A 24,344-nucleotide genomic window follows, 5' to 3' on the forward strand; every position below is an offset into this window, starting at 1 on the left:
ATTTTCCGGGTGGTGTCAGGACTGTTGACTGATCATTTATCGGGATGGGAATTTTTGAATAGGACATTGTCTTATGTCTTGAGAGATAGTGTGTGCATAAAGATTGTCAGATTATTCAGTGCATAGGGTAAGGGGTCCTACATTAATCTGTCTGACCAGTCTTAGAAAGGCCCTGTTTTCTCTGGTGTGATTATTGTAATTGGTGCCCTTGCCTGTTTGTTATTCATGGGGGGACATTCATCATGAGACGACCCATTGCTCCAATTCCGAGCACAACAGGTTCTTATCATACTACAGTATAGCAGTGTGTTGTTAATCATCTTGTATAATGCATTGCATCATTTGTTGTCATTTGGTACAAATGACAAGAATTGCAAATGCAAGTACAGTACTGTATAAAAGTATGATTACAAGATAAAGAGATGAATCTTGGTGATCATACCAAATGTGGGTTGCTCATAATACTGTATTCAAGTAATTAGGGCATTTAAAAGGATTGCACTGAACAAATCTTTTCATGTTGCAACCATTTGGTTCATATAATTTTGCTTATTTTAAATAAAATCTGTTGCTTGGCTGGTACAATCATGATAATAGATGCAAGAGCTTAAGGCTCTTTTCTTACTACAATACTGATTTGGAAGCAAATGGAAAACTAATCAGTAAAAAAACAAAATAAGAATGTAAAATTTCAATTACAGTAGTGTACTGTACTATAATTTCAACACGGAGTCATTTGTTTTTGTAATATGCCAGAAAATTCTCAATCAATCAATCAATTTTTTTTTTGTAGCAATATAAAAAATGTTACTAGGAAAATAATTTTCCCTTATGATAGAGTAGCCTACTTGAATGAAAATTTTAAGAAATTTATATATTTTGAATGGATGTAACTAATAGAATTGCATGAAGAATATGATATAGACATGCAATAACAAAACATGCAAATAAAAATCATAACAAAATGTATCGTCTCTTGTTGCATGAGGGTACACTCATGCTCACTATTCTATCTTATTTCTCTTCCTTTTGTTGTTTTTTTAAGTTTTTATAGTTTGTATATGAAATATTTATTTTAATATTGTTACTCTTAGGATATTTTGTTTTAATTGTTCATTACTTGTAGTTTATCTATTTTCTTATTTCCTTTCCTTGCTGGGCTATTTTCCCAGTTGGAGCCCTTGGGCTTATAGCATCCTGCTTTTCCAACTAGGTTTGTGGCTTAGAAAGTAATAATAATAATAAAATGAATCTACTTTGCTTACTGGGTAGAATTATACTAGAAAAAATCATTGCATTTTACTACTAGTTTGAGAAGTCTTTTTGAAATGAGGCTGAAATTAAACGCAACAGTATTCAGTATTGAAAAGGTGGGACCATGTGTGTCACAGCTCTCCATAAACTTTTTGGCCTGTACCTCCTATAATATTCCTAAAATAGACGTAAAACTTCAATCTGTCGCATATCTAAATTCTTCAGTATTGTGTGTGTAAATTTGTAAATATAGGAAGGCCCCGGAGCAGCAGATTTCTATCCCAACATTTCCCGGGCATCGCCATCAACAACCTCAAAGGGTTCTGGATGGATTTTACCTTCAGGAGATCTGGATTAACAACCTTCAAGGAGTCTCTTACATTAAGGATTTAGTATCATTAATTTACAAAGAATCTGAATTATTAATCTCCAAGGTTGTAGGGTCATCAGCATCCAAGGGTTCAGAATCTTTAATCTCTAAGGGCTTTGGTGCCTTCAATTTTCAAGGACTCAGAATCATGAACCTCAATCAAAGGTCATTGAATTCCCAGAGGTGATGCTGAACTTTTTGTGCTATGAAGGAGAAAGTTTTGGTTTTTTTTGTAGACTAGTAAGTAGGTTGTAGCTATTTCATGAGCTCCCCAAGACTGGTCACCAATGGTGGTCTGCTCAATAAGTGTTGGTCTCTTAGCCTTGCAATCCTTCTTCTTTGCATGGTTTCAGATCTCCCTGGACAATTCTATCCTGTTCGTAATACTAGGCAGGCAGTTAATTCTAATAGCCAGGCCTTCTCCATCATGAGGCTCAATACTACACAGTATTCTAGAAGTTTTATTCCAGCTGTTACCAAGTTGTGGAATGATCTTCCTAATTGGGTAGTTGAATCAGTAGAACTTCAAAAGTTCAAAGTTGGAGCAAATATTTTCATGTTGACCAGGCTGACATGAGTCTTTTATAGTCTATATGACATATCTGTTTTTGACATTAATAGTTTATATGGTACATATCTGTTTTGACGCTGTTACTGTTTTTAGAATGATATATTGTTAATTTATTCTCATCATTTATTTATTTCCTTATTTCCTTTAATCGCTGGGCTATTTTTCCCTGTTGGAGCCCTTGGGCTTATAGCATCTTGCTTTTCCAACACGAGGTTGTAGCTTGGCTAGTAATAATAATGATATATCTTAGTTTCTGAACTCTTGAATTGAAAACACCTCTTTCACAAACCTTACATCTCGTGTCTGTGCTGCAGCATTCCAAGTCCTTTTCGTTGTTTATCCTACTTATCTTCATAACTATTCCTTTGTCTCTAGTATCTGTTACACTCAAGATGATTTGTCACTTGTCATCAAGACCACGGGTGTTTTATCATCTTGTTGCTCTAGGTCTACAGTTGGCATCAATGACCATTGCTGTTATGATGCAAGATAATACCTAATAATCAATCAATCTAGGTCACAGAAGTGTGGTTTGCGAGTTTGCTGAAGACATTTGCAGCTGTGGAACCTCAAGCAATGTGCATGATGCTCCTTAATCTCAAATGTTTCCTGGTTATCCTCATACTCCTGGAATACAGTGCTAGTCCACAAGTTTTCCCAGGAAACAATAATGTTAACTTCTTGACATGATTATAGCCCCCAAAATATATTTAAATGGCATCATTGATGAAGAAATTGCATTGAGAGTCTGGCAAAGAGAGTGATTGATTCATTAGGTTTGGTGCTAAATGGTTTAAATTTCTGTCTGATCCTTTGGTCCAAGGGAGTGAATCAGATAGAAATTGTTTTACCCTTTACTTTAATCTGACTAGAGGATGGACAATGTAGTTGTCCGGTTATAGGACAAGCTCCGTCTTTAAAAGACCCCCACCTCTTTGAGTTAACCTTCACTTATGGCACATATTATTGGTGAAACTAGTGAGAAAGGACTGTGACAGTCATTCAAGTTATTCCCTTGTATATCATTCCAGGCCCACAAATGTTGTGCCATTATCTGTTGCTCCTTTGGTGTTGAATTTTCCAATGGAATAAAATTTAAAGTTACTGAGGCATTTTGATCGCACTAACGCTATCACATGTTCTTTGTTCCACTTCAAACCATTTAGCAGCCTTGTTCTTGCATCCATTATTGTTCTTTTATAAATGCTTCCTTAAAATAAGGTCCATTTCATTATCATTGTAAGTTTGAGATTCGGTCCATCCTCAAATAGAGTCGCAGGAAGGTTTTGCTGTAGCATTCAACAGTGCTCTCTAATTGGTATATTCTTTTCCAATCTTCAGTTACCCTTCTGAGAAGGCTCACAACTCTGTGATATATATTTTGTCTGAAATTTTTACAAAACTTTGACATAACATTCTTGACAGGGTTTTGAATAAGCTAGGTAACTTTATAAGAAATGTCATCATGCCAACCTAGCAAAATTTTAAGCTGTATGCCTCCCCATTCTTCCAGTAGGGAAAGCTGCTCAGCAAAATTAGGTTGTCCATGGGAATGAAGTTTATCTCGGTCAAATATTACTTGAGAGAAATTCCCATGTCCAGCATGAGACTTTTGGAAAATTTTATAACCACAGGCCTCAAACATTTCAATTTGAGGAGCAATCCAACGATACCTACAATATAGTCTTGTCTATAATTGCAAGAAGGATCTTCAAATTCACCTCTTGAATCACTGAAAAATCAACTAAGTAAGTCACATAATGTATTTGGCATTATCAAGGTGCATTTTATCATAGATTAACACTTATAGAGGGAAGTTTACCTAACCCAAAGACAAGCCTTCCTTATGGATCTTATTTTGAAAATCTGCCATTTGCAGTTTAGTTTACTCGTGATATATGGTAAAAACTAGGATCGGGATATGAATGTGGTGCTATGTACTCCGTTCCTACTCTTATATGTTTGTATGTACTGTATTTCTCTCTGATTCTTTAGCCGAGGGATTTAAAAGATCCACAAGCTTATGTTCGCACGGTTGCATCCATGGATGACACAAGTCATACCTTCTGGACTGGTCTCATGCCAAGCAAATATACTATAGTCATTGCTATACCTTTAGAATACATTAACGTATTTAAGCTTTTATAAAAAATGCAAGGTTGATCCAAGCTTTACCACACCTCGTAATGGAAGGTACCTACTGTTACCAACTTCGTTTAATTCTCTAACAGATCAAGTATGGCTGAAAGTCAATGGAGAGTTTCCTACATTCATAATAAGAGATTAGTTTTTATTTGCATATGTTGCATTGAAATCTAATTGACTGATATCTCCGCTGCAATGGAGTTGAAAATTAGGTGTTACTGTAGGCGAGAGAAGGGGCTTACTCGGTATTAATCCACGCTTTGTACGTATAGTATACCTGTATGTTAAAGTTCACTATTGACATTTTTTTGAAAGGGTCTGCTAAGATCTAAGGCAAAAGGAAAGAAAGAAGTTGGTAATTATGACACAAAATTCTTTGGTCTATTTCATTATTAGTTACACTACCACAACAACTGCTCAAGTTGACAAGATCATATGCTACTAAAAGGCCAACTCAAAAATTAGGATGTGAAGTTGATAATGACAATATCAAAGAACTCATTTGATTGTTTTAGGCTTATAACTAACAATAAAGCTATGAAATCATTATCATAGAATGTTTTTATGTCGACTTTTGTCTTTAGGGGTTAATCATGAAATAAATTCTATTTTCTGTCCTGTACTCTTTCTTCAGGAATTCCCATTAGAGGTAGATCTTCATATACTGTGTTGCCATTTTTCATAATTGCTCGGGCCTTCCTTGTCAAAATCTCAGGCTTCTGCTGCTCAGGTGTAGTACAAGCTACCAAAGTCCCTTAATCAGAGCTTTGTACTGTAATTTGGTTAGAATGACTTTAAAATTTTGCTCTTAACTTCGGTAAAACAAGCAGAGCATCTTAAGTTAAGTAGATCTGTAGAAAACTTTCAAATAGCAATGTGCTGTACGGTACAGGTACAGATATCATACATGTATTTAATTAAACTCCACATAACTGCATAAATTAAAATTTAATTCTGTTTGTTCTTTTTAGATTATAGTTTTATTATGGGTTATCGATAAGCCTCTCAAATTATAAATCTCTATTGATGGCTCAAGAAGTTGTCACCCTTACAGTATTTAGAAATGAATCTCTGATGTTGAAATCTTTTATAGGCAATTGAAGGTAACTTTTTTTATTCTTTTACAGGGTACTGGAGAAACATACTATGTGCATTGTAGGAGAAGACTACCAACTTGTTCCACGCGAAGATCCCAGTTTTGAATTTTCGAGGGGGCCACTCATGGGGGGACGTTTTGGGCTCTCCTTACTCATGAGCACACCACGACGGGTGGTCCCCATAATAATTATTTCTTCCCTTCTTGTGTGTTGTATTTTGTATTACACGTCTCCAATGAGCGCAACAGCTGTGTTTGGTAAGCTCTTAAGTTTTTCTTTCTTAGTAAAGATGCAGTTGCTCCATTGCTTTAAAACTACAGTACTGATTCTAAGTGCATTTTGTTTGTGAATTAACTAACATTGAGGAAGTTTTATAATCATAGAAAGTTTGAAAAGGATATGGTAAATAGAGTACAGTAGTTATCTTAGAGTAGATTAGCATGCTTTGGTTCTAACTTCGCTTAGACCAACAAAATTTACAGCACCGTCAGCAACATCTGAAAGAAATGGACTTCCTTCTGCCAAAACAGAAGCATACCCAAAGCGACTGCGTTTTCGAGGCACCCAGAGACGGTTACCACAGGCTCTAATTATCGGAGTACGTAAATGTGGAACAAGGGCCTTATTAGAGATGCTCAACCTACACCCACGAGTACGGAAAAATGGGAATGAGATGCATTTTTTCGATGTTGAAGAGCGTTACGCGAACGGCATTGAATGGTACAGAAAGAAAATGCCATATTCTTTTGATAATCAGGTAGGATGTGTAAATGAGTGGTGTTTCTTATCAAATCTATAAATACATTTGCCACCTGTAGTGTGTGTTAGTATTTCTCACTTGTTTGATTTTATTCAGTAATATTTAATAAAGTGCTGTGTTGATGAGGTACACTGAGGCTTTTGGATGAGATGCATTTTTAAAGTTATTATAAATGCTAATTACTTCAGATGTCCATCCTGAAGTTTGAAGTAGTTCTATGTGCTTACCAAAAAAGCATAATTAAATCTTTATTCTGAAATATTTATGAAAAGCATCATTGTTGTAATAGTGTATTTATCTCTGTGCATAAATCTTTCTGCCTCATTATACCTTAATTCTTGAAAGTGAAACTGTTGATGATTAATATTAGGAGCCAACTACAGAATGCAGTTGGGATTACTATTTGAGATTTTTCAATATTAAACTTACCCGATAATCATGTAGCTGTCAACTCCGTTGCCCGACAGAAATCTAAGGAGGGATACGCCAGCTATCACAATACTAGAAGGGGGTGTACTAACAGCGCCACCTGTGGCCAGGTACTCAAGTACTTCTTGTTGACACCTCCTCAATTATTCCTCTGTCGTGCCTCCGGCTAGACGTTCTGGGATACGCTTATGGTCTTCGAGTTTATTCTCGCTTATTTGGTGATGTATTCTCTTTGATTTACGGCTGTCGCATTACTGGAAACCTTCTGATATTAGCTAGATAGCTTTTATTTAATTCAGTTTAACGGTTAACGAATTTTTGCTTGTTTTTTGGATCTCCCTTTGACTTCTCTTGAAAACAAAATGTCTGACATTTCGCAAGCCCCCTCCCATAGACGTTGTAGGTCTTGCAATAGACGTATTCCGAAGGTCTCGGTAGATCCTCACACCGCTTGTTCTGACTGTAGGGACAGACCCTGTCAGTTAGAAAATCGATGTGAGGAATGCGCCGGTCTTTCGGAATTGGATTTTGTCCGACTTTTAAAGTATTCTTCTAAGTTAGAGAGAATTAGAGCTAGGAGGAGTTCTTCTCACTCTTCTTTATTTTCCTCATCTCATGATCCTCTTCCTGATCCTACCCCTGTAGTGGCTACCCCCGATCCTACTGTGTGCCCTCCGCCTGATATGTCAGTGGTTTTACGTGCTATTCAGGCTTTAGGCGATAAGGTAGAGTCAGTGGTAAGTGACCATAAGTCTCTGATGGCCGAAGTGAAAGAGTTGAAGGCCAAGAGTGCAGTGGGTGAAGTTAGTGCCAGTGCTGTGACGAGTGCTAGTGTCGGTGCAGTGCCTTGTGCTAGTGTTAGTGCCAGTGTGGTGCGTGGGGATTTTTCTGTGCGAGCCAGTCGTTCTCCCAGTCCGGGACCTCTTGCAAGCTCCCAAGCCCAGGGGAGAAGCAATGTCGAAGGGCATAAGGGTTCGGCAGGCCTTGTTAGGCGCACAGAATCATCCTCAGTGGTTGCGGGCGTGTCTTCCACAGACCGTCACTCCCACTTGCAGACGATTGAGCCCGTCTTCCGCTCGTCCGCTGATCTTCTCTCGGGGAAGAAACGTTGGTCTCAGGTCTCTAGACCGCTTAAACGCAGAGTCCAACCCTCGAGTGCTCAGCCAGGTTGCAGTCGTTGGCTCAGCTCTGACTCGCCTCAGTCTTCTAGCGATTGTACTCCGCCCAAGAGGAGTAAGGTACAACAGAGCTGCACCGGTGGTGCAACCACTGTTATGGCTTTACCTCAGTCTGCTACTGTCTCTGCTGATCCCAAGTGGTCTATGCTTCAGTCCATGCAAGCTCAGCTTTCGGACCTGATGCGTGAGTGTTGTGCTGAGAGTGCTGCACCTCCTGCACCTGTGGTGCACCAATCTCCTGCACCCGTTCAGCCTGTGCTGCACCCGCCTGCACCGGTGGTGCACCAACCTCCTGCACCCGTTCAGCCTGTGCCGCACCCGCCTGCACCGGTGGTGCACCAACTTCCTGCACCCGTTCAGCCTTTGCTGCACCCGCCTGCACCGGTGGTGCACCAACCTCCTGCACCGGTTCAGCCTGTGCTGCACCCGCCTGCACTCGCTGCACCCAGTCGCAGCTCCATCTGCCAGGCGTACGATGTTGAACCAGTTTCTGTGTTCACTGTTCCCGGTGTTGTTCAGCATCAGCCTTCTTTAAGGCAACCTTCAGTTTGGGATCAGGAGGATTACTCCACTCTTCCTCCTCCTCCCCTGGCTGCTCCACCGGCGGTGCAACTCTCGGTGGAGGTACAACAACCTCTTCCACCTGTGAGTCAGTCTGCTCAGCTGCTGCACCGAGCTCTACCCGTGCACCCTGATCCTGCACCTCAGACATCTCTGCTTGCGGGAACTTTACCTTGTTCTGCACAGCCTCGATCTCTTCACGCTCCACTCTTACCACAGGAACAGGAACTTGCTGCACCTCCTCCTTCCACCTCTGTTGTTCCTGCTCGTTCTGACTCTGCGGTTCAGCATTCGTATCCGATCCCGTCGCCTCATTCTGGGGTTGAGATTTCGGATGATGAGGAAGCACACCTTGATCCCTCTTCGGACGTGGACGAATCCAAACCCTCTCCACAGTCTCTTGATTTTCGCAAGGTCTTGGCTCTTCTCAGGGAGGTTTATCCAGACCATTTTGTCTCAGCTATACCCCGCTCTCCACCATCTGAGTTTTCGCTGGGAGTGCAACAAGCTCAGTCTTCCTATACCAAGCTTGTCCTAGCTAGATCCTCCAAGAGGGCTTTTAGGATCTTAGGGGAATGGCTGCAGTCTAAGCAACTTCTTGGCAAGACTTCCTTCATGTTCCCTCCAACGAAGCTCACTTCGAAAGCGAGCGTTTGGTATGCCACAGGGGAAGCACCAGGCTTGGGAATACCTGCCTCTGCCCAGGCTGACTTCTCAAGTCTGGTAGACTCGCCTCGAAGATCTGCTATGAGACGCTCAAAAGTGTGTTGGACCTTCTCGGACTTGGATCACTTGCTTAAAGGAGTGTTTAGAGCTTTTGAAATGTTTAATTTTCTCGACTGGTGCCTGGGGGCCCTCAGCAAGAAAACCTCCCATACGGACAAAGATTCTGCCATGCTGTTAATGTCATGTATGGATAAGGCCATCAGAGATGGATCGGGCGAGCTAGCGTCCTTGTTTGTCTCAGGGGTTTTGAAGAAAAGAGAACAGCTGTGTTCTTTCCTTTCCGCCAGCATTACCCCTTGCCAACGTTCACAACTTCTGTTTGCTCCTCTTTCGAAGTTCATTTTTCCCGAAGAGCTCATTAAAGATTTGTCGGCTGCTTTGATACAGAAGGACACGCACGATCTTGTAGCTTCTTCGGCTCGTAAGTCTAAGGCTTCCACCTCAGCCCCTAAGACTTACCGCTCCCCAGTGGCTGATACCCCTGCGACTAGATTCATACCGCCCTTTCGTGGTAGAGCCCCCAGCCGAGGAAGCTCCCGTCCAGACTCTTACAGAGGCAAGTCCAGGAAAGGATCCAAGCCATCCAAAGGAAAACACTGACTCTCCGATTCTCCAGACGACAGTAGGAGCCAGACTCAAGACCTTCTGGCGAGCTTGGGAGATGAGAGGTGCAGACGCACAGTCTGTCAGTTGGCTGAGGTTCGGTTACAGGATTCCATTCTTCCTTCAACCACCTCTGACCACTTCGCCCATCAACCTCTCTCCCAACTACAAAGAGGAGGACAAGAGGCTAGCTTTGCACCAGGAGGTGTTGCTTCTTGTGCAGAAGAAGGCTGTGGTTGTAGTCCGGGACCATCAATCCCCGGGCTTCTACAACCGCCTCTTTCTTGTGGCCAAGAAGACAGGAGGTTGGAGACCTGTGCTGGACGTCAGCGCTCTCAACGAGTATGTCACCAAGCTGACGTTCACGATGGAGACGACCAAGTCGGTCTTAGCAGCGGTCAGACAGGAGGACTGGATGGTCTCATTGGACTTGAAAGATGCTTATTTTCACGTTCCGATTCATCCAGACTCCCAACCTTTCCTAAGATTCGTTTTCGGAAAGGTCGTCTACCAATTCCAAGCCCTGTGTTTTGGCCTAAACACAGCTCCTATGGTCTTTACCCTTCTGATGAGGAATGTAGCCAAATTCCTTCACTTGTCAAACATCAGAGCCTCCCTCTACCTAGACGACTGGCTGTTGAGAGCCTCCTCGAGTCGTCGTTGTCTGGAGAATCTTCATTGGACTTTAGACCTTATCAGAGACCTGGGTCTATTAGTCAATTTGGAAAAATCTCAACTCATTCCCTCACAATCCATCGTGTATCTTGGAATGGAAATTCAGAGTCAGAGTTTTCGGGCTTTTCCATCGGCCCCCAGGATAAGCCAAGCCCTAGAGTGCATCATGAGCATGCTGAAGAGGAACAGTTGCTCAGTGAGACAGTGGATGAGTCTCACAGGGACTCTCTCGTCCCTAGCCCTGTTTGTCGAGCTGGGCAGACTCCACCTCCGCCCTCTTCAATTCTACCTTGCAGCTCATTGGGACAAGAGTTCTACCCTGGAAGCAATCTCTATCCCTATCAACCAAGAGATGAAGACCACTCTCCTGTGGTGGAAGCACAACCTCCTTCTCAGAGAGGGTCTATCCTTGGCCATTCAGACCCCCAATCTTCATCTCTTCTCAGATGCATCGGACTCGGGCTGGGGTGCAACCTTGGACGGAAAGGAATGCTCCGGAATGTGGAACGAGGAACAACGATCTCTCCACATCAACTGCAAGGAACTGCTGGCAGTTCATCTAGCCCTGTTGAACTTCAAGTCTCTCCTGCTAGGCAAAGTGGTGGAGGTGAACTCGGACAACACCACAGCCTTGGCTTACATCTCCAAGCAAGGGGGGACCCATTCGAGGAGCCTTTACGAGATCGCAAGGGACCTCCTCATTTGGTCAAGAAGTCTAAACCTCTCTCTAGTCACGAGGTTCATCCAGGGCAATATGAACGTGTCAGCAGATCGTCTGAGCAGAAGGAATCAGGTCATTCCCACGGAATGGACCCTCCACAAGAGTGTGTGCAACAGACTTTGGACCTTGTGGGGTCAACCTACCATAGATCTGTTTGCCACCTCCATGACCAAGAGACTTCCTCTGTTTTGTTCTCCTGTTCCAGACCCTGCAGCAGTTCATGTGGATGCCTTTCTACTGAACTGGTCCCATCTCGACCTGTACGCATTCCCTCCGTTCAAGATAATCAACAAGGTTCTGCAGAAATTCGTCTCGCACGAAGGGACACGGCTGACGCTGGTTGCTCCCCTTTGGCCTGCAAGAGAATGGTTCACAGAGGTACTACAATGGCTAGTAGACTTCCCCAGGACTCTACCTCTAAGAGTGGACCTTCTACGTCAACCTCACGTAGACAGGTTACATCCAAACCTCCACGCTCTTCAACTGACTGCCTTCAGACTGTCGAAAGATTCGCTAGAGCTCGAGGCTTTTCGAAGGAGGCAGCCAGGGCTATTGCCAGAGCAAGAAGGGTTTCCACTCGTAGGGTCTACCAGTCTAAATGGGAGGTCTTCCGAAGCTGGTGTAGAGCCAATTCAATATCCTCTACCAATACCTCTGTGACCCAAATAGCTGACTTCCTGCTTCATCTTAGGAATGAGAGATCCCTTTCAGCTCCTACGATTAAGGGATATAGGAGTATGTTGGCCTCAGTTCTCCGCCATAGAGGTTTGGACCTCTCTTCCAACAAGGACCTTCAAGACATTCTTAAGTCTTTTGAGACGTCTAAAGATCGTCGTCTTTCCACCCCAGGCTGGAATTTAGACGTAGTCTTAAGGTTCCTTATGACATCTAGGTTCGAACCTCTCCAGTCAGCTTCATTCAAGGACCTTACCCTCAAGACTCTTTTTCTCGTTTGCCTGGCAACAGCTAAGAGAGTCAGTGAGGTTCATGCCTTCAGCAAGAACATTGGTTTCACGACCGAGTCTGCTACATGTTCTTTCCAGCTTGGATTCCTAGCAAAGAACGAACTTCCTTCACGTCCTTGGCCTAGATCGTTCGAGATACCTAGCCTTGCCAACATGGTAGGTAACGAACTTGAGAGAGTTCTTTGCCCTGTCAGAGCTCTCAAATATTATCTCAAGAGGTCTAAACCTCTCCGAGGACAGTCAGAAGCCTTATGGTGTGCCATCAGGAAACCCTCGAGACCCATGTCCAAGAATGGGCTTTCGTATTATATAAGGCTTCTGATCAGAGAAGCACATTCTCACTTAAAGGAGGAAGACCTTGCATTGCTGAAGGTAAGGACTCACGAAGTAAGAGCCGTAGCTACTTCGATGGCCTTTAATAAAAACCGTTCTCTGCAGAGTGTAATGGATGCAACCTATTGGAGGAGCAAGTCAGTGTTTGCATCATTTTATCTGAAAGATGTCCAGTCTCTTTACGAGAACTGCTACACCCTGGGACCATTCGTAGCAGCGAGTGCAGTAGTAGGTGAGGGCTCAGCCACTACATTCCCTTAATCCCATAACCTTTTTAACTTTTCTCTTGAATTCTTTTTGTTGTTTTTATGGTTGTTACGGTAGGCTAAGAAGCCTTCCGCATCCTTTTGATTTGGCGGGTGGTCAATTCATTCTTGAGAAGCGCCTAGGTTAAAGGTTGTGTAGAGGTCCTTTAGTAGGGGTTGCAGCCCTATATACTTTAGCACCTTGGGTTGATTCAGCCTCCAAGAGGAACGCTGCGCTCAGTAAGGAAGACGAACTTAAAAAAGAGGCAGAGTAACGGTTCAATTCGACTTCCTTACCAGGTACTTATTATTTCATTTGTTATTAGAGATAACTGTTATATGAAATTTGGGGATACTTGGCTATCCTTTAATCTTGTTCACTGGTTTTCACCCACCCCCCTGGGTGCGAATCAGCTACATGATTATCGGGTAAGTTTAATATTGAAAAATGTTATTTTTATTAGTAAAATAAATTTTTGAATATACTTACCCGATAATCATGATTTAATTGACCCTCCCTTCCTCCCCATAAAGAACCAGTGGGATCGAGGAATAATTGAGGAGGTGTCAACAAGAAGTACTTGAGTACCTGGCCACAGGTGGCGCTGTTAGTACACCCCCTTCTAGTATTGTGATAGCTGGCGTATCCCTCCTTAGATTTCTGTCGGGCAACGGAGTTGACAGCTACATGATTATCGGGTAAGTATATTCAAAAATTTATTTTACTAATAAAAATAACATATTATATGATTAGGGATATTTGAGGTATCTTTAGGTAAATACTGATATTTTAAGACAGCCTAAGGGATATAGTTAAATATAATCCTGTACCATATTGGGTTTAAAAAAAATTGTTTCAGTAACGTAGAATCTTATCTAAAATTCATAAATTTATTGACATAATTGTATTTTTCATTGTACTATATAATGTATTGTTTTAAAACTTCAAAAGTTCAATTGGAAAATCAGTTTCTTAATTTGTGGTACTTGAATAGTCTTCTAGTCCTTTTACATAACTATTTTTGGTGGTTTTAGAAGAGGTAGGGGTTGTATGAATCAGATTTTTACAGTTAGGCAGATATGCGAGAAATATATAGCAAAAGGTAAGGAGGTGTATGTTGCGTTTATGGATCTGGAGAAAGCATATGATAGAGTTGATAGGGAAGCAATGTGGAATGTGATGAGGTTATATGGAGTTGGTGGAAGGTTGTTGCAAGCAGTGAAAAGTTTCTACAAAGGTAGTAAAGCATGTGTTAGAATAGGAAATGAAGTGAGCGATTGGTTTCCGGTGAGAGTGGGGCTGAGACAGGGATGTGTGATGTCGCCGTGGTTGTTTAACTTGTATGTTGATGGAGTGGTGAGAGAGGTGAATGCTCGAGTGCTTGGACGAGGATTAAAACTGGTAGGCGAGAATGATCATGAATGGGAGGTAAATCAGTTGTTGTTTGCGGATGATACTGTACTGGTAGCAGACACAGAAGAGAAGCTTGACCGACTAGTGACAATTTGGAAGGGTGTGTGAGAGAAGGAAGTTGAGGGTTAATGTGGGTAAGAGTAAGGTTATGAGATGTACGAGAAGGGAAGGTGGTGCAAGGTTGAATGTCATGTTGAATGGAGAGTTACTTGAGGAGGTGGATCAGTTTAAGTACTTGGGGTCTGTTGTTGCAGCAAATGGTGGAGTGGAAGCAGATGTACGTCAGAGAGTGATTGAAGGTTGCAAAGTGTTGGGGGCAGTTAAGGGAGTAGTAAAAAATAGAGGGTTAGGCATGAATGTAAAGAGAGTTCTATATGAGAAAGTGATTGTACCAACTGTGATGTATGGATCGGAGTTGTGGGGAATAAAAGTAATGGAGATACAGAAATTGAATGTGTTTGAGATGAAGTGTTTAAGGAGTATGGCTGGTGTATCTCGAGTAGATAGGGTTAGGAACGAAGTGGTGAGGGGGAGAACGGGTGTAAGAAATGAGTTAGCGGCTAGAGTGGATATGAATGTGTTGAGGTGGTTTGGCCATGTTGAGAGAATGGAAAATGGCTGTCTGCTAAAGAAGGTGATGAATGCAAGAGTTGATGGGAGAAGTACAAGTGGAAGGCCAAGGTTTGGGTGGATGGATGGTGTGAAGAAAGCTCTGGGTGATAGGAGGATAGATGTGAGCGAGGCAAGAGAGCGTGCTAGAAATAGGAATGAATGGCGAGCGATTGTGACGCAGTTCCGGTAGGCCCTGCTGCTTCCTCCAGTGCCTTAGATGACCGCGGAGGTAGCAGCAGTAGGGGACTCAGCAGTATGAAGCTTCATCTGTGGTGGAAATGTGGGAGGTTGGGCTGTGGCACCCTAGCAGTACCAGCTGAACTCAGCTGAGTCCCTGGTTAGGCTGGAGGAACGTAGAGAGTAGAGGTCTCCTTTTTTGTTTTGTTTCTTGTTGATGTCGGCTACCCCCCAAAATTGGGGGAAGTGCCTTTGGTATATGGATGGATTTTTGGAGCCATACCACAGTACAGTTCAGTTTTATATTTATGCTGTTTGTATTTGTGTATCCTCTATAAATAGAAGATGATGAGTAAATTTGCGTAAATATGAAATTATCGTTCCCAACCACAGCTACAGAAGGTCCTCAACTTGACAAACATTCGGAGATGCAAACAAATGCAACTGAAATAAAAGAAAATCATATATTGCATCAAAAGCTCATAATGAAGTACTGTGTAATGAAAACAATACGGGTATTATATAATTTAATGCATTGAGCAAGACAACATTTGCAATATGAAACGGGACTATTTATTGGACCTTTGCAAGCTGAAAATCGTAAGCATGCGAGTTAGGATAAAATTTGGCGTGCAAAGGGCTTCCTGGAACCTATTATGTTTGTAAGTGGAGGACTTTCTGTATTGTATTCAAAACATTGACTGGATTATTTCAATATTCAAAATATTAACTTTTGTATGCAATTTCAGGTAACTGTAGAAAAGACACCTTCCTACTTTGTATCTCGGGAAGCACCTGCTAGAGTACGAGCGATGAATGAATCAACCAGGTTGTTACTTATTGTCAGGGAACCTGCAATTAGAGTTTTGTCTGATTATACGCAGATAATGGACGCGAAGCTCAAGAAAGGAGTCGAAGTAGCACCATTTCACGAGAAAGTACTTACACCGGAGGGAGAGGTCAATGACGGGTAAGTTTTCACACATTTTCTCTAATATTGTTTAAGTTTCAACTTTCAGAGAAAAGTATGCTTAAAGTGTTTAAGTGTAACTTTCAGAGTAAAGTAAGTTAGAGTATTTCAACAATTGTTTTCAACTTTATTTTCCATCTATCAAAATTTATGGTACAGAGACTATGGCACTACCCAAGACTAGGGACCAATGGTTTGATTTTGGAGTGTCCTTCTCCTAGAAGACCTGCTTAACATAGCTAGAGTCTTTTACCCTTACCAAGAGGAAAGTGGCCACTCGACAGTTACATTGCAGTAACCCCTTGAGTGAAGAATTGTTTGGTAATCATTGATTTGTTCCGTAACTGAAATACAAACCACGCTATTTAATATGGGTATTACTTTCGGCGTAGCTGAAATGACGAGCCATTAGAATTTGAATGAGGGTTTACTACCAGCGAGGGGGTAGGGAGGGGTAGCTTGCTACCCCTCCCCCCCTCACACACCTGTGATTAGCTCACTTTGCTTTTGGCTCAGGTGACGATCAGACGTGTCTGCTCCCACCCTCGCTTATATGACAGCCTTTGATCTTTGTTTTTTGCTTTTTCTTTTCAGTGTGTTTGGAGGTTGGCCAATACCATGTGGAAGTGTCCCGGCTTACCCTCCTCCGTCACGTCGCCCTAGAGCACACGATGTTAGGGGCATTGCTATGTCCCTGCCCTTCAAGAAGAACTACTCAGTGATGCAGGTTTTACAAGCAGGGGTTTGGAAGCGTCAGACGACCTTCACAGCCCACTACCTGCAAGACGTGACCTACAGGAGGCTCGATACGTTTTCTATCGGCCCTGTGGTGGCTGCACAACAGCTGGTTTAAACCTCAGGTTCCTTAATGGACAAGTAGCAGAGGGTTGAGGGCATTGTTACCCAGTTTTAGTCTGCATGAATGAAAAGGTATGCCTGGCCCTTATTCTTTTCTTCATTCTCCCATCTCTTGGGGAAAGCAGCATCCTGGGTTCTCTGCACAGCTGACCTCAAACCACTGCAGGTAAACCATGTTTCCTTGTGTTCCTAGTATTAAGATAATACTGTCACGTCCCCATACCCTTATGAGGTGGTATTGGGAACATCATATCCTAGAATTCCATTCACTCTTCATTCCTTCACACACAAGCTTACGTACACTGTGGTCCTTGCAGAGCAAGGCACTTGAGAGGGGTAGGGACTCCTTATCTTTGAGTACTAACACACTCAGATACTGAGTTCCTGGGCAAAAAGCCAAAAGTCAGTAATGGCTGGGACTTACCACCCTACCTAAGGGTTGAGTCACCCATATTAAATAGCGTGGTTTGTATTTCAGTTACGAACAAATGACAAATTCGTAGATAATTTGTATTTTTCCTAACTATACAAACCTTAGCTATTTAATCAAACTTGCCCGCCAGCCCTGTCCCCCGGGAAGTCCTACCCCTAAGCAAAGTGAGCTAATCACAGGTGTTTGAGGGGGGGGGAGGGGTAGCAAGGGTAGTAAACCCTCGTTAAAATTCTAATGGCTCGTCATTTCAGCTACGCCGAAAGTAATACCCATATTAAACAGCTAGGGTTTGTATAGTTAGGAAAAATACAAATTATCTACGAATTTGTCATGTCAGGTGTGTGACGACAGAGAAAAATATGTAAAAAATATGCCAAACTATTCAGCGTGTGTGTAGGTAAAGGGAAAATTTACTATAACTAGAGAGAAGGATTCAATATGCAGTAGTACTGTCTGGCCAGTCAAGACCCCATAAAACTCTACCGGTAGTATCTCAACGAGTGGCTGGTGCCCTGGCTAACCTACAGTTCATATTTCTTTGCTTTATGCTTCTTTTTACAGCATCATCATCATATCTTATCACGCCAATGTCAAATCTACAGGGGGGCATTGTGTTTGCCTCTCTCAGGTCTTGATGTGAGCAATGAGGGCCCAGTGGGCACCCTCCTAGTATGTGTTCAATTGTTTGTGGTGTTGCCCCACAGGGGTATTCAGGGTTGGTGGCTGATACCCCATTTATGGCTGTTGTCTCCAGCTCTGCCCACTTTTACCCTTGCTCTGTTTATTTTACCCTTCCTCTGTTTAGAGTTACTTAGTCCTTCCTGGTGATGGTTCTACCACTGGGTAGGCCTTCATTTGGGCTGGGCAGTGCTTCATTGGATGTCTGTTGGTCACTTTCTTGCCACTTGTCTAGCCTAATAGCAGCTGCACGAATTGGTTCTAGTCCATCCACTGTTGCAAAGCTTTTGCTGGATTTAAGTTTTTGCCTTGCTGCCTGGTGATTGTGGAGTGAATGACTAGGGTCATTAATTTGTTTATGCTTATGAATTTTTGCTAGCGCTTTTCGTTGGAAATGGGGTAGTGGGAACTTGGCTATTCTATATAATGATAGAGGTGTTGATTTTAGGGTACCCAACATGACATGATCTTGCCTGCACTGGTGCACAGGACTCCATAGTAGAGTAACAAAGTACTAGGGCTGGCTGTCTCAGAGTCTGTTTCCCAGCTGGTGTTGGCGAGTTTGGGGAGGAGGTTGATCCTAGTTGCTACTTTGTTTGCTTTGGTTTGTGTGCTCTTAAAGTAGAGCTTTATGTCAAGGGTGACACCTAAGTAGACTGGGTAGGGGTGATTTCCCAGTTCTTTGCCACCCTATTTGATCTTTAGCTTTCTGTTTGCCGGGTGGCTGTTCAGGTGGAATGGACACACCTGTGTTTTGCTTGGTTAGGAATTAAGCTGCTACTTTTTATAGTAGATGGAGTTGGTAGTCAGAGCATTTGACAGTCTTTCTTAGATGGTGGTGGAGTTCATTTGTGTGGAAATGCAAAGGTCGCCTTCCTATATATACCTGAGGATGTTGTGGTACTGCGGCTGGTCATTAGTATAGATTTTAAATAGCATCGGCTCCAGCTCTGACCCTTGTGGGAGGCTGTTGTTCTGTATCCTCCATCTGCTTTTTCAGCCACCCATCTGTACAAAGAATCACTGATTGTTAAGCAGCGATTCAATGATGTGGACTACGCCAGTATTCTGTATAGTTTGAGCCACCTTCATAAGAAGTCCTCTTTGGTTTACAGTGTAATAGGCCACGGTAATGTCAACAAAGAGTGTACCAGTTATTTGCTTCTTCTCAAACCTGTCCTCAATGATTTGCGTCGGGTTTAATACCTGACTGTAGTAAAATTGACCTGGTCTAAAGCCAGCTTGGTCTGTCAACAATTGGTTGGATATTGGCTAGGATCATTCGTTCTTATGATTTGTAAAGGATACACAGTAAGGATATTGGTCAATAACTTTTGGGGGTTGATGGGTCTTTCCCTGGTTACAGCAAGGCCACTACTCTCACTCTTTCACTCTTCTCCAAATCTTTTGGATTTGGTAGGTGGTTACATAGAAATTGAATAGCAACAGGAGCCATGATTTTTTTTTTTTTTTTTTTTAAATGTAGGATCATTTCTGTTATTCCATCTAGGCTGGCCACCTTTCCAGATTTAAGATGTTTCATAGTAGAATTTAACTCTTCTAAGGTGAACAGTTGGAAGTTGTCAACACTGTCCTGCATGATACGGTCCATGTCCTATCTTATTTTCTTTAGGTAACACCATTCTTTGGTGTGATGATTGCCAAAGCTGTATGCGATTTGGTCAGCTGTCAAGAATATTGAAAATTATAGGTCGACAGAAATTGGTAATTTTTAGTGGCCTAACGTGCATTATGGATCCTTCCAAAGTAATTTATTTTATCTTTTGGCAGATAAGTTTTCATAGCACAAACTAGATTATGTCAATATAACTATTGATATGTTAATTCTTGCTCACAAAGGCATTAAGAGAAATTAAGGTGCTGAAAAATCGGCCAGAGGTGAATCTATTTTAACCAGATTGAAGGATTCCTCTCAGTTATTTTCTGTCATTTAGGAAAGCTTCATCATGATAAAAAGCAGATTTTATGAAATAATGAATTTGGAAGAAACATTTACACAGATTAGACACACCATTCATTTTAATAAGACTCTCTTTGAAGTAAGTCCTGTATGAAGTGTCCCATTCATTTGACCTATAGATATTTGATAAGTAACCTACTGCAGAAAAGGCTAAAGAATAATGTTAGTATCTTCAGCATATTTATTTTATCCATTCCATAATTTGTGAATGTCATCTACTTAATGTGTAATATGTATGAAACATAAATCCTTTGATTCTGCTTTGCGAGAAAAAGGCATGTCAACTCATGGTTTGAGAAAAACTGCTGGTTTTTTGTAATGATAATTCTCCATTGCTAAGTAACTTTCTGCAATTTAGTTTTATGCCTAACCTCTGGTTTGTGTCAAACTAGACCATGAAATTCATAACTTTATTGAAAGTCAAGTTGAATTACTGTGCTGTCTATTAATTTTATAATCTGACGTTTTAACTACCAAATATAAACAGATTTAGGTGCTTAGATTCTAAGCCTATGTGCCATCCTGGCATGGTGTTAACTAAATGGCTCATGTTAGATAGCTCTAATAATCCAAAAGTACTTATTTGTATTTTCTTATGTAAACTAGTTTTCATTTCAGTTGTATACTGTAGTGTATTATTTTCATTTTTTCAGGTACAAAGCAATCAAGATTAGTCAGTATGCTGTGCATCTATTACACTGGCTACGGGAGTTTCCTCTAGATCAAATACATATCATTGATGGTGACAATCTAATAGTTGATCCCTTCACTGAAATTGATAAGGTAAGATATATAACTATTTTTGATAAAGTAAATTTCTTTCTTGGTTAAGATTTATTCCCACTACTGTATTGTCTTTTTTTTCTAGGTCTACCATAGGCATTTGCATTTTCCCATCACATTTTTTAGGTGTTTGTGGAGTTTTTTTTTTTTTTTTTTTTTTTTTTTTTTTTTTTTTTTTTTTTTTTTTTTTTTTTTTTTTTTTTTTTTTTTTTTTTTTTTTTTTTTTTTTTTTTTTTTTTTTTTTTTTTTTTGTAAAAACAGCTATTTAGATTTCATTTTATGAAAACTTTGTCTGATTTGAGATTTAGTGCCAGTCTGAGATTAATGACTGCATATTGCATAATTATCATGGTATGAATACCCTGTTCGTAAGATTAAGAATATAAACCATACTGTACACTCGCCTCATATAATTGTGAATGAATATTCTAAATGGCTGTTTCCAAGTTTGTTAACAAGAGATAGAGATATTGGCAGCTACATAAAACACTTTTGAGTTCCCAAGAAGATATGGCCTCCATTACCCTGCTACCTCTTAGTAAACATGTGGTACAAAGCATTCATGAGGAATACGGTATAGACAATTAAGCAAGCTATGAAACTGAGTACAAAAGTTTGGAATGAGAAGGAATGGATTAAGAAACTGCAAAACCATGGAAATTTCATTCTTTTATTAATGATTATTCAACATCTGCTTTTCACAAGTCACAGTATCTCTAAAATACATAACAGTATTGACATTTAGACTGTAAATTACTTGTGAATAGACTTTAACTTACTTCTAAGAAATACACTATTAACTGCACTAAAGTAAATCTTATCTTTATGAACTTACCTTGATGTTCATTTTGCTTATTTAAGCATATCTTTTATCATTGTTTAACCTAAAAATAAAAAAATTTCCCATTTTCTTTCTGCCAATAGACATAAGCCTTTAGAAAAGCAACAATCTAGCAGTTAATGCCAAAAACATGGCTTCAGTATGCTGTAAATGCTTTAGTCTTTTAATTTTCTCATCGACTTGGACTTGTCAAGTCTATATGAGTGTTATTTAGGTTATTAGTGATTGCAGGGGTTATCATTCCCTGGATTTGTTAGTAATTACTGTGTATGTTCAAGGGTATTATGTCTGGTTGATCATTACCCACATTCTCTTGTCTCATGCCTAGGATGGATAATCATTGCGGGGAATGTGAAGGCCTTACTGAAAGTACGTTCGTGGATGCTGACAAGATTAGAAGTTCTAACCTTAAAAGAAACACTAAATTTTAGTTGAGGAGAAAATTCAATGAAGATTAGGTTAGTTGATTTCAGTAGGGATGATGATGATAGTGCCATGCCAGTCTGTGAGCTTTCAAGTTCTGAGACTAATGAGGTTCCTAAGATCTTGTATCTTTGGCTTCTTTTGTTTAATCTAAGAAGATCAGAGAGTCTTTGGGGAAAGGCAGAGTTTATGATCTTGAGCTTTTCTTCTTCCAGGAAGTTGAAGAGGCTCAGGCAGGCCAGTCATATTAATATTATTATTACTTGCTAGGCTACAACCCTAGTTTGAAAAGCAGGATGCTATAAGCCCAGGGACCCCTAACAGGGAAAATAGCCCAGTGATGAAAGGAAATGAGGAAAAATAAAATATTTTACGAGCAGTTACAACTTTAAAAAATATTTCCTATATAAACTATAAAAATAACAAAACTAAAAGAAAAATAAGGTAGAATAGTGAGCCCGAGTGTACCCTCAAGCAAGAGAACTCTAACCCAAGACAGTGGAAGACCATGGTACAGAGGCTACAGCACTACTCAAGGCTTGAGAAACTAATCTTTTGGGGGGGTAGGATTCCCTGGAGCTCGGTATTTGGTTGCTGTCTTTGGTAGTCAGGTTGGCCAGAAATGCACAACCATATTGGGAGTCATACATTTTCCATTGGCCAGGTTGATGGACCATGAATCTGTGCTCCAAGTATAGCAGGGCTGAGGCCCATGGTGGCTTAGCTAAGCTGATAGCTAAGTTAGCTTGAGATGCACTTTACTATTACTATTGCTGTTGGCTAGATGTTGGAGAAGCTTGAGCATAGTTTTTCATATTTTCTAGGCGAGAGTTTCTTCCTTCGCCGCTTTGAATTCTTTAGTATCCTGAAGTGTGAAAATAACACTACTTGATGATGTCGTTGTGAGCAACCGGTTGATCGGCCGAGGTGACATGGCCCTGTGTTTACTCTTCACCATGATCGACAGAAAGGCACTTGATACCATGCTCTCTTGAGTTGAACCTGCCAGAGATCTTTCTTTCCCTGATGACATCATGTCTTTCATTGCCCCCATTACGTTTGGGTTGTGTCCTTATGATAAATTGATAGAACACTCATATTGGTAGGGAGAAGTACTTCTCCTGAGCAAATTAACAAGCCTTCATCCCTTGTGTGTGATGAGGACGCTCACGATTATTGTGCTCCAAAAGTGCTGTATCTTGGTCCAGTGCTAACAGAAGCAGAATCAGAGTGTGCATTTGTGGATGTTCTTACACTAATTCGTGAGTGCAACGAGCTGAGAGAGGTGACCATGGTGAGAGCTTCAGGTAGGACCTCGTTCATCTGATTGGGCTTTTTGGTACCCCTCAAGGGTTAAGACTTTCTGCCATGGTCAGACAATCAGGTTTGTAGATCTGAGAACAAACTCTTTATTTCAGTTGATCCAACAAGATCTTCTCTCCCCACAGCACTAATGGTTCTACAGGCCAGTGTCTTTTGGGTCAGCACCTCTTTAGGTTGACCTGTCAGCAAGTCTTTCCTTAGTGAGACTCAAGTCAGAAGCATGCCCTTTTAGGCTTCTGAGTTGGCAGGCATGGAGATTTCTATTATGGGCACCCTTCGAGCAATTTCATTACTTGACCAGTAGTCAACCAGAACCATAACATACTTTGCGAAGACTACCTGGGGTATTACTGTAATGACTCTTTGGAGAAGTACTGCAATCCAGTAAGCAATCAGTTAATAACAAAATACAAGTTTTACAGAAATCAATAACCCTCTTGAAAGCAACCAAAGATTTGTCATGATCCTAATGATTAATTTAGTCTGTATCAGAGTATGAAGCAGAAGAGCCAGTCTTTGGATCTTTTCAGGAGCCGTCTTCTGCTGGCAATGGTACCACATCAGCACAGCCCAGTCTAATTCTCCGTATGTTGGTGGTCATTATTTTCCTTTCATTTTTCATATCTGCAAAAAGAAAAAAAGTATGCATTAAATATTATCAAATCATATGTATAGCCTTTGTGACATACATTGTAAACATTGAAAGTACTGTAGCAGAGCAAATGTTAAAAATAATACTGTATCGACATCAGCATTACATCACATTTGATGAGGTGAAGTAAAGCTTCTGAACAAGTCTTGTCATAAATTAATTAACGCTCTTCATTGAGCACTACATGTATAACTGTAAAGTTAGTATACTGTACGTTTTTCAAAGTTGTATCAAATATTATATAAAGCTGTACACAATGTTTAAGAGAAAAACTTCTGGATACAGTGCACCACAATTAACTCTAGATTGTACAAAACTAAAGCTGGGTTTAATTTTCTTAATAGTGTTATTTCTGCCTTACTGTACACATGCAACTTATTTTGTATTACACCTATTCTAAAGCCAATATGTGAATTAAATCTGAGAGCTGACTAATTCACACAAAAAACATTTATCAAACATCTTTATAACACATTGAAGTATTTATCTGCAGCATTCATCATCATCTCCCACGCCTAATGATGCAAATGGGGGAGGGTGGGCTGTGGCACCCTAGCAGTACCAAC

At 41.0% G+C, this 24,344-nt stretch overlaps 1 protein-coding gene across 2 annotated transcripts in view; it reads left to right on the top strand.

The window, feature by feature from the left end:
* The window catches only part of LOC137634318 (heparan sulfate glucosamine 3-O-sulfotransferase 1-like), a 46,897-nt gene that overhangs the window by 4,385 nt on the left and 18,168 nt on the right, over nt 1–24,344 (top strand). Inside the window, exons 2-5 of one of the 2 annotated variants that reach the window (XM_068366685.1) lie at nt 5,468–5,694; nt 5,920–6,194; nt 15,586–15,806; nt 20,410–20,539. In XM_068366685.1, the coding sequence (XP_068222786.1) occupies nt 5,487–5,694; nt 5,920–6,194; nt 15,586–15,806; nt 20,410–20,539 (834 nt within the window). In that variant the 5' untranslated portion in view covers nt 5,468–5,486. The remainder of the gene's footprint in view (nt 1–5,467; nt 5,695–5,919; nt 6,195–15,585; nt 15,807–20,409; nt 20,540–24,344) is intronic. The other variant, XM_068366686.1, reaches the window with a different exon arrangement.

Source organism: Palaemon carinicauda, chromosome 44, assembly GCF_036898095.1.
Source record: "Palaemon carinicauda isolate YSFRI2023 chromosome 44, ASM3689809v2, whole genome shotgun sequence".
Lineage (NCBI taxonomy): Eukaryota > Metazoa > Arthropoda > Malacostraca > Decapoda > Palaemonidae > Palaemon > Palaemon carinicauda.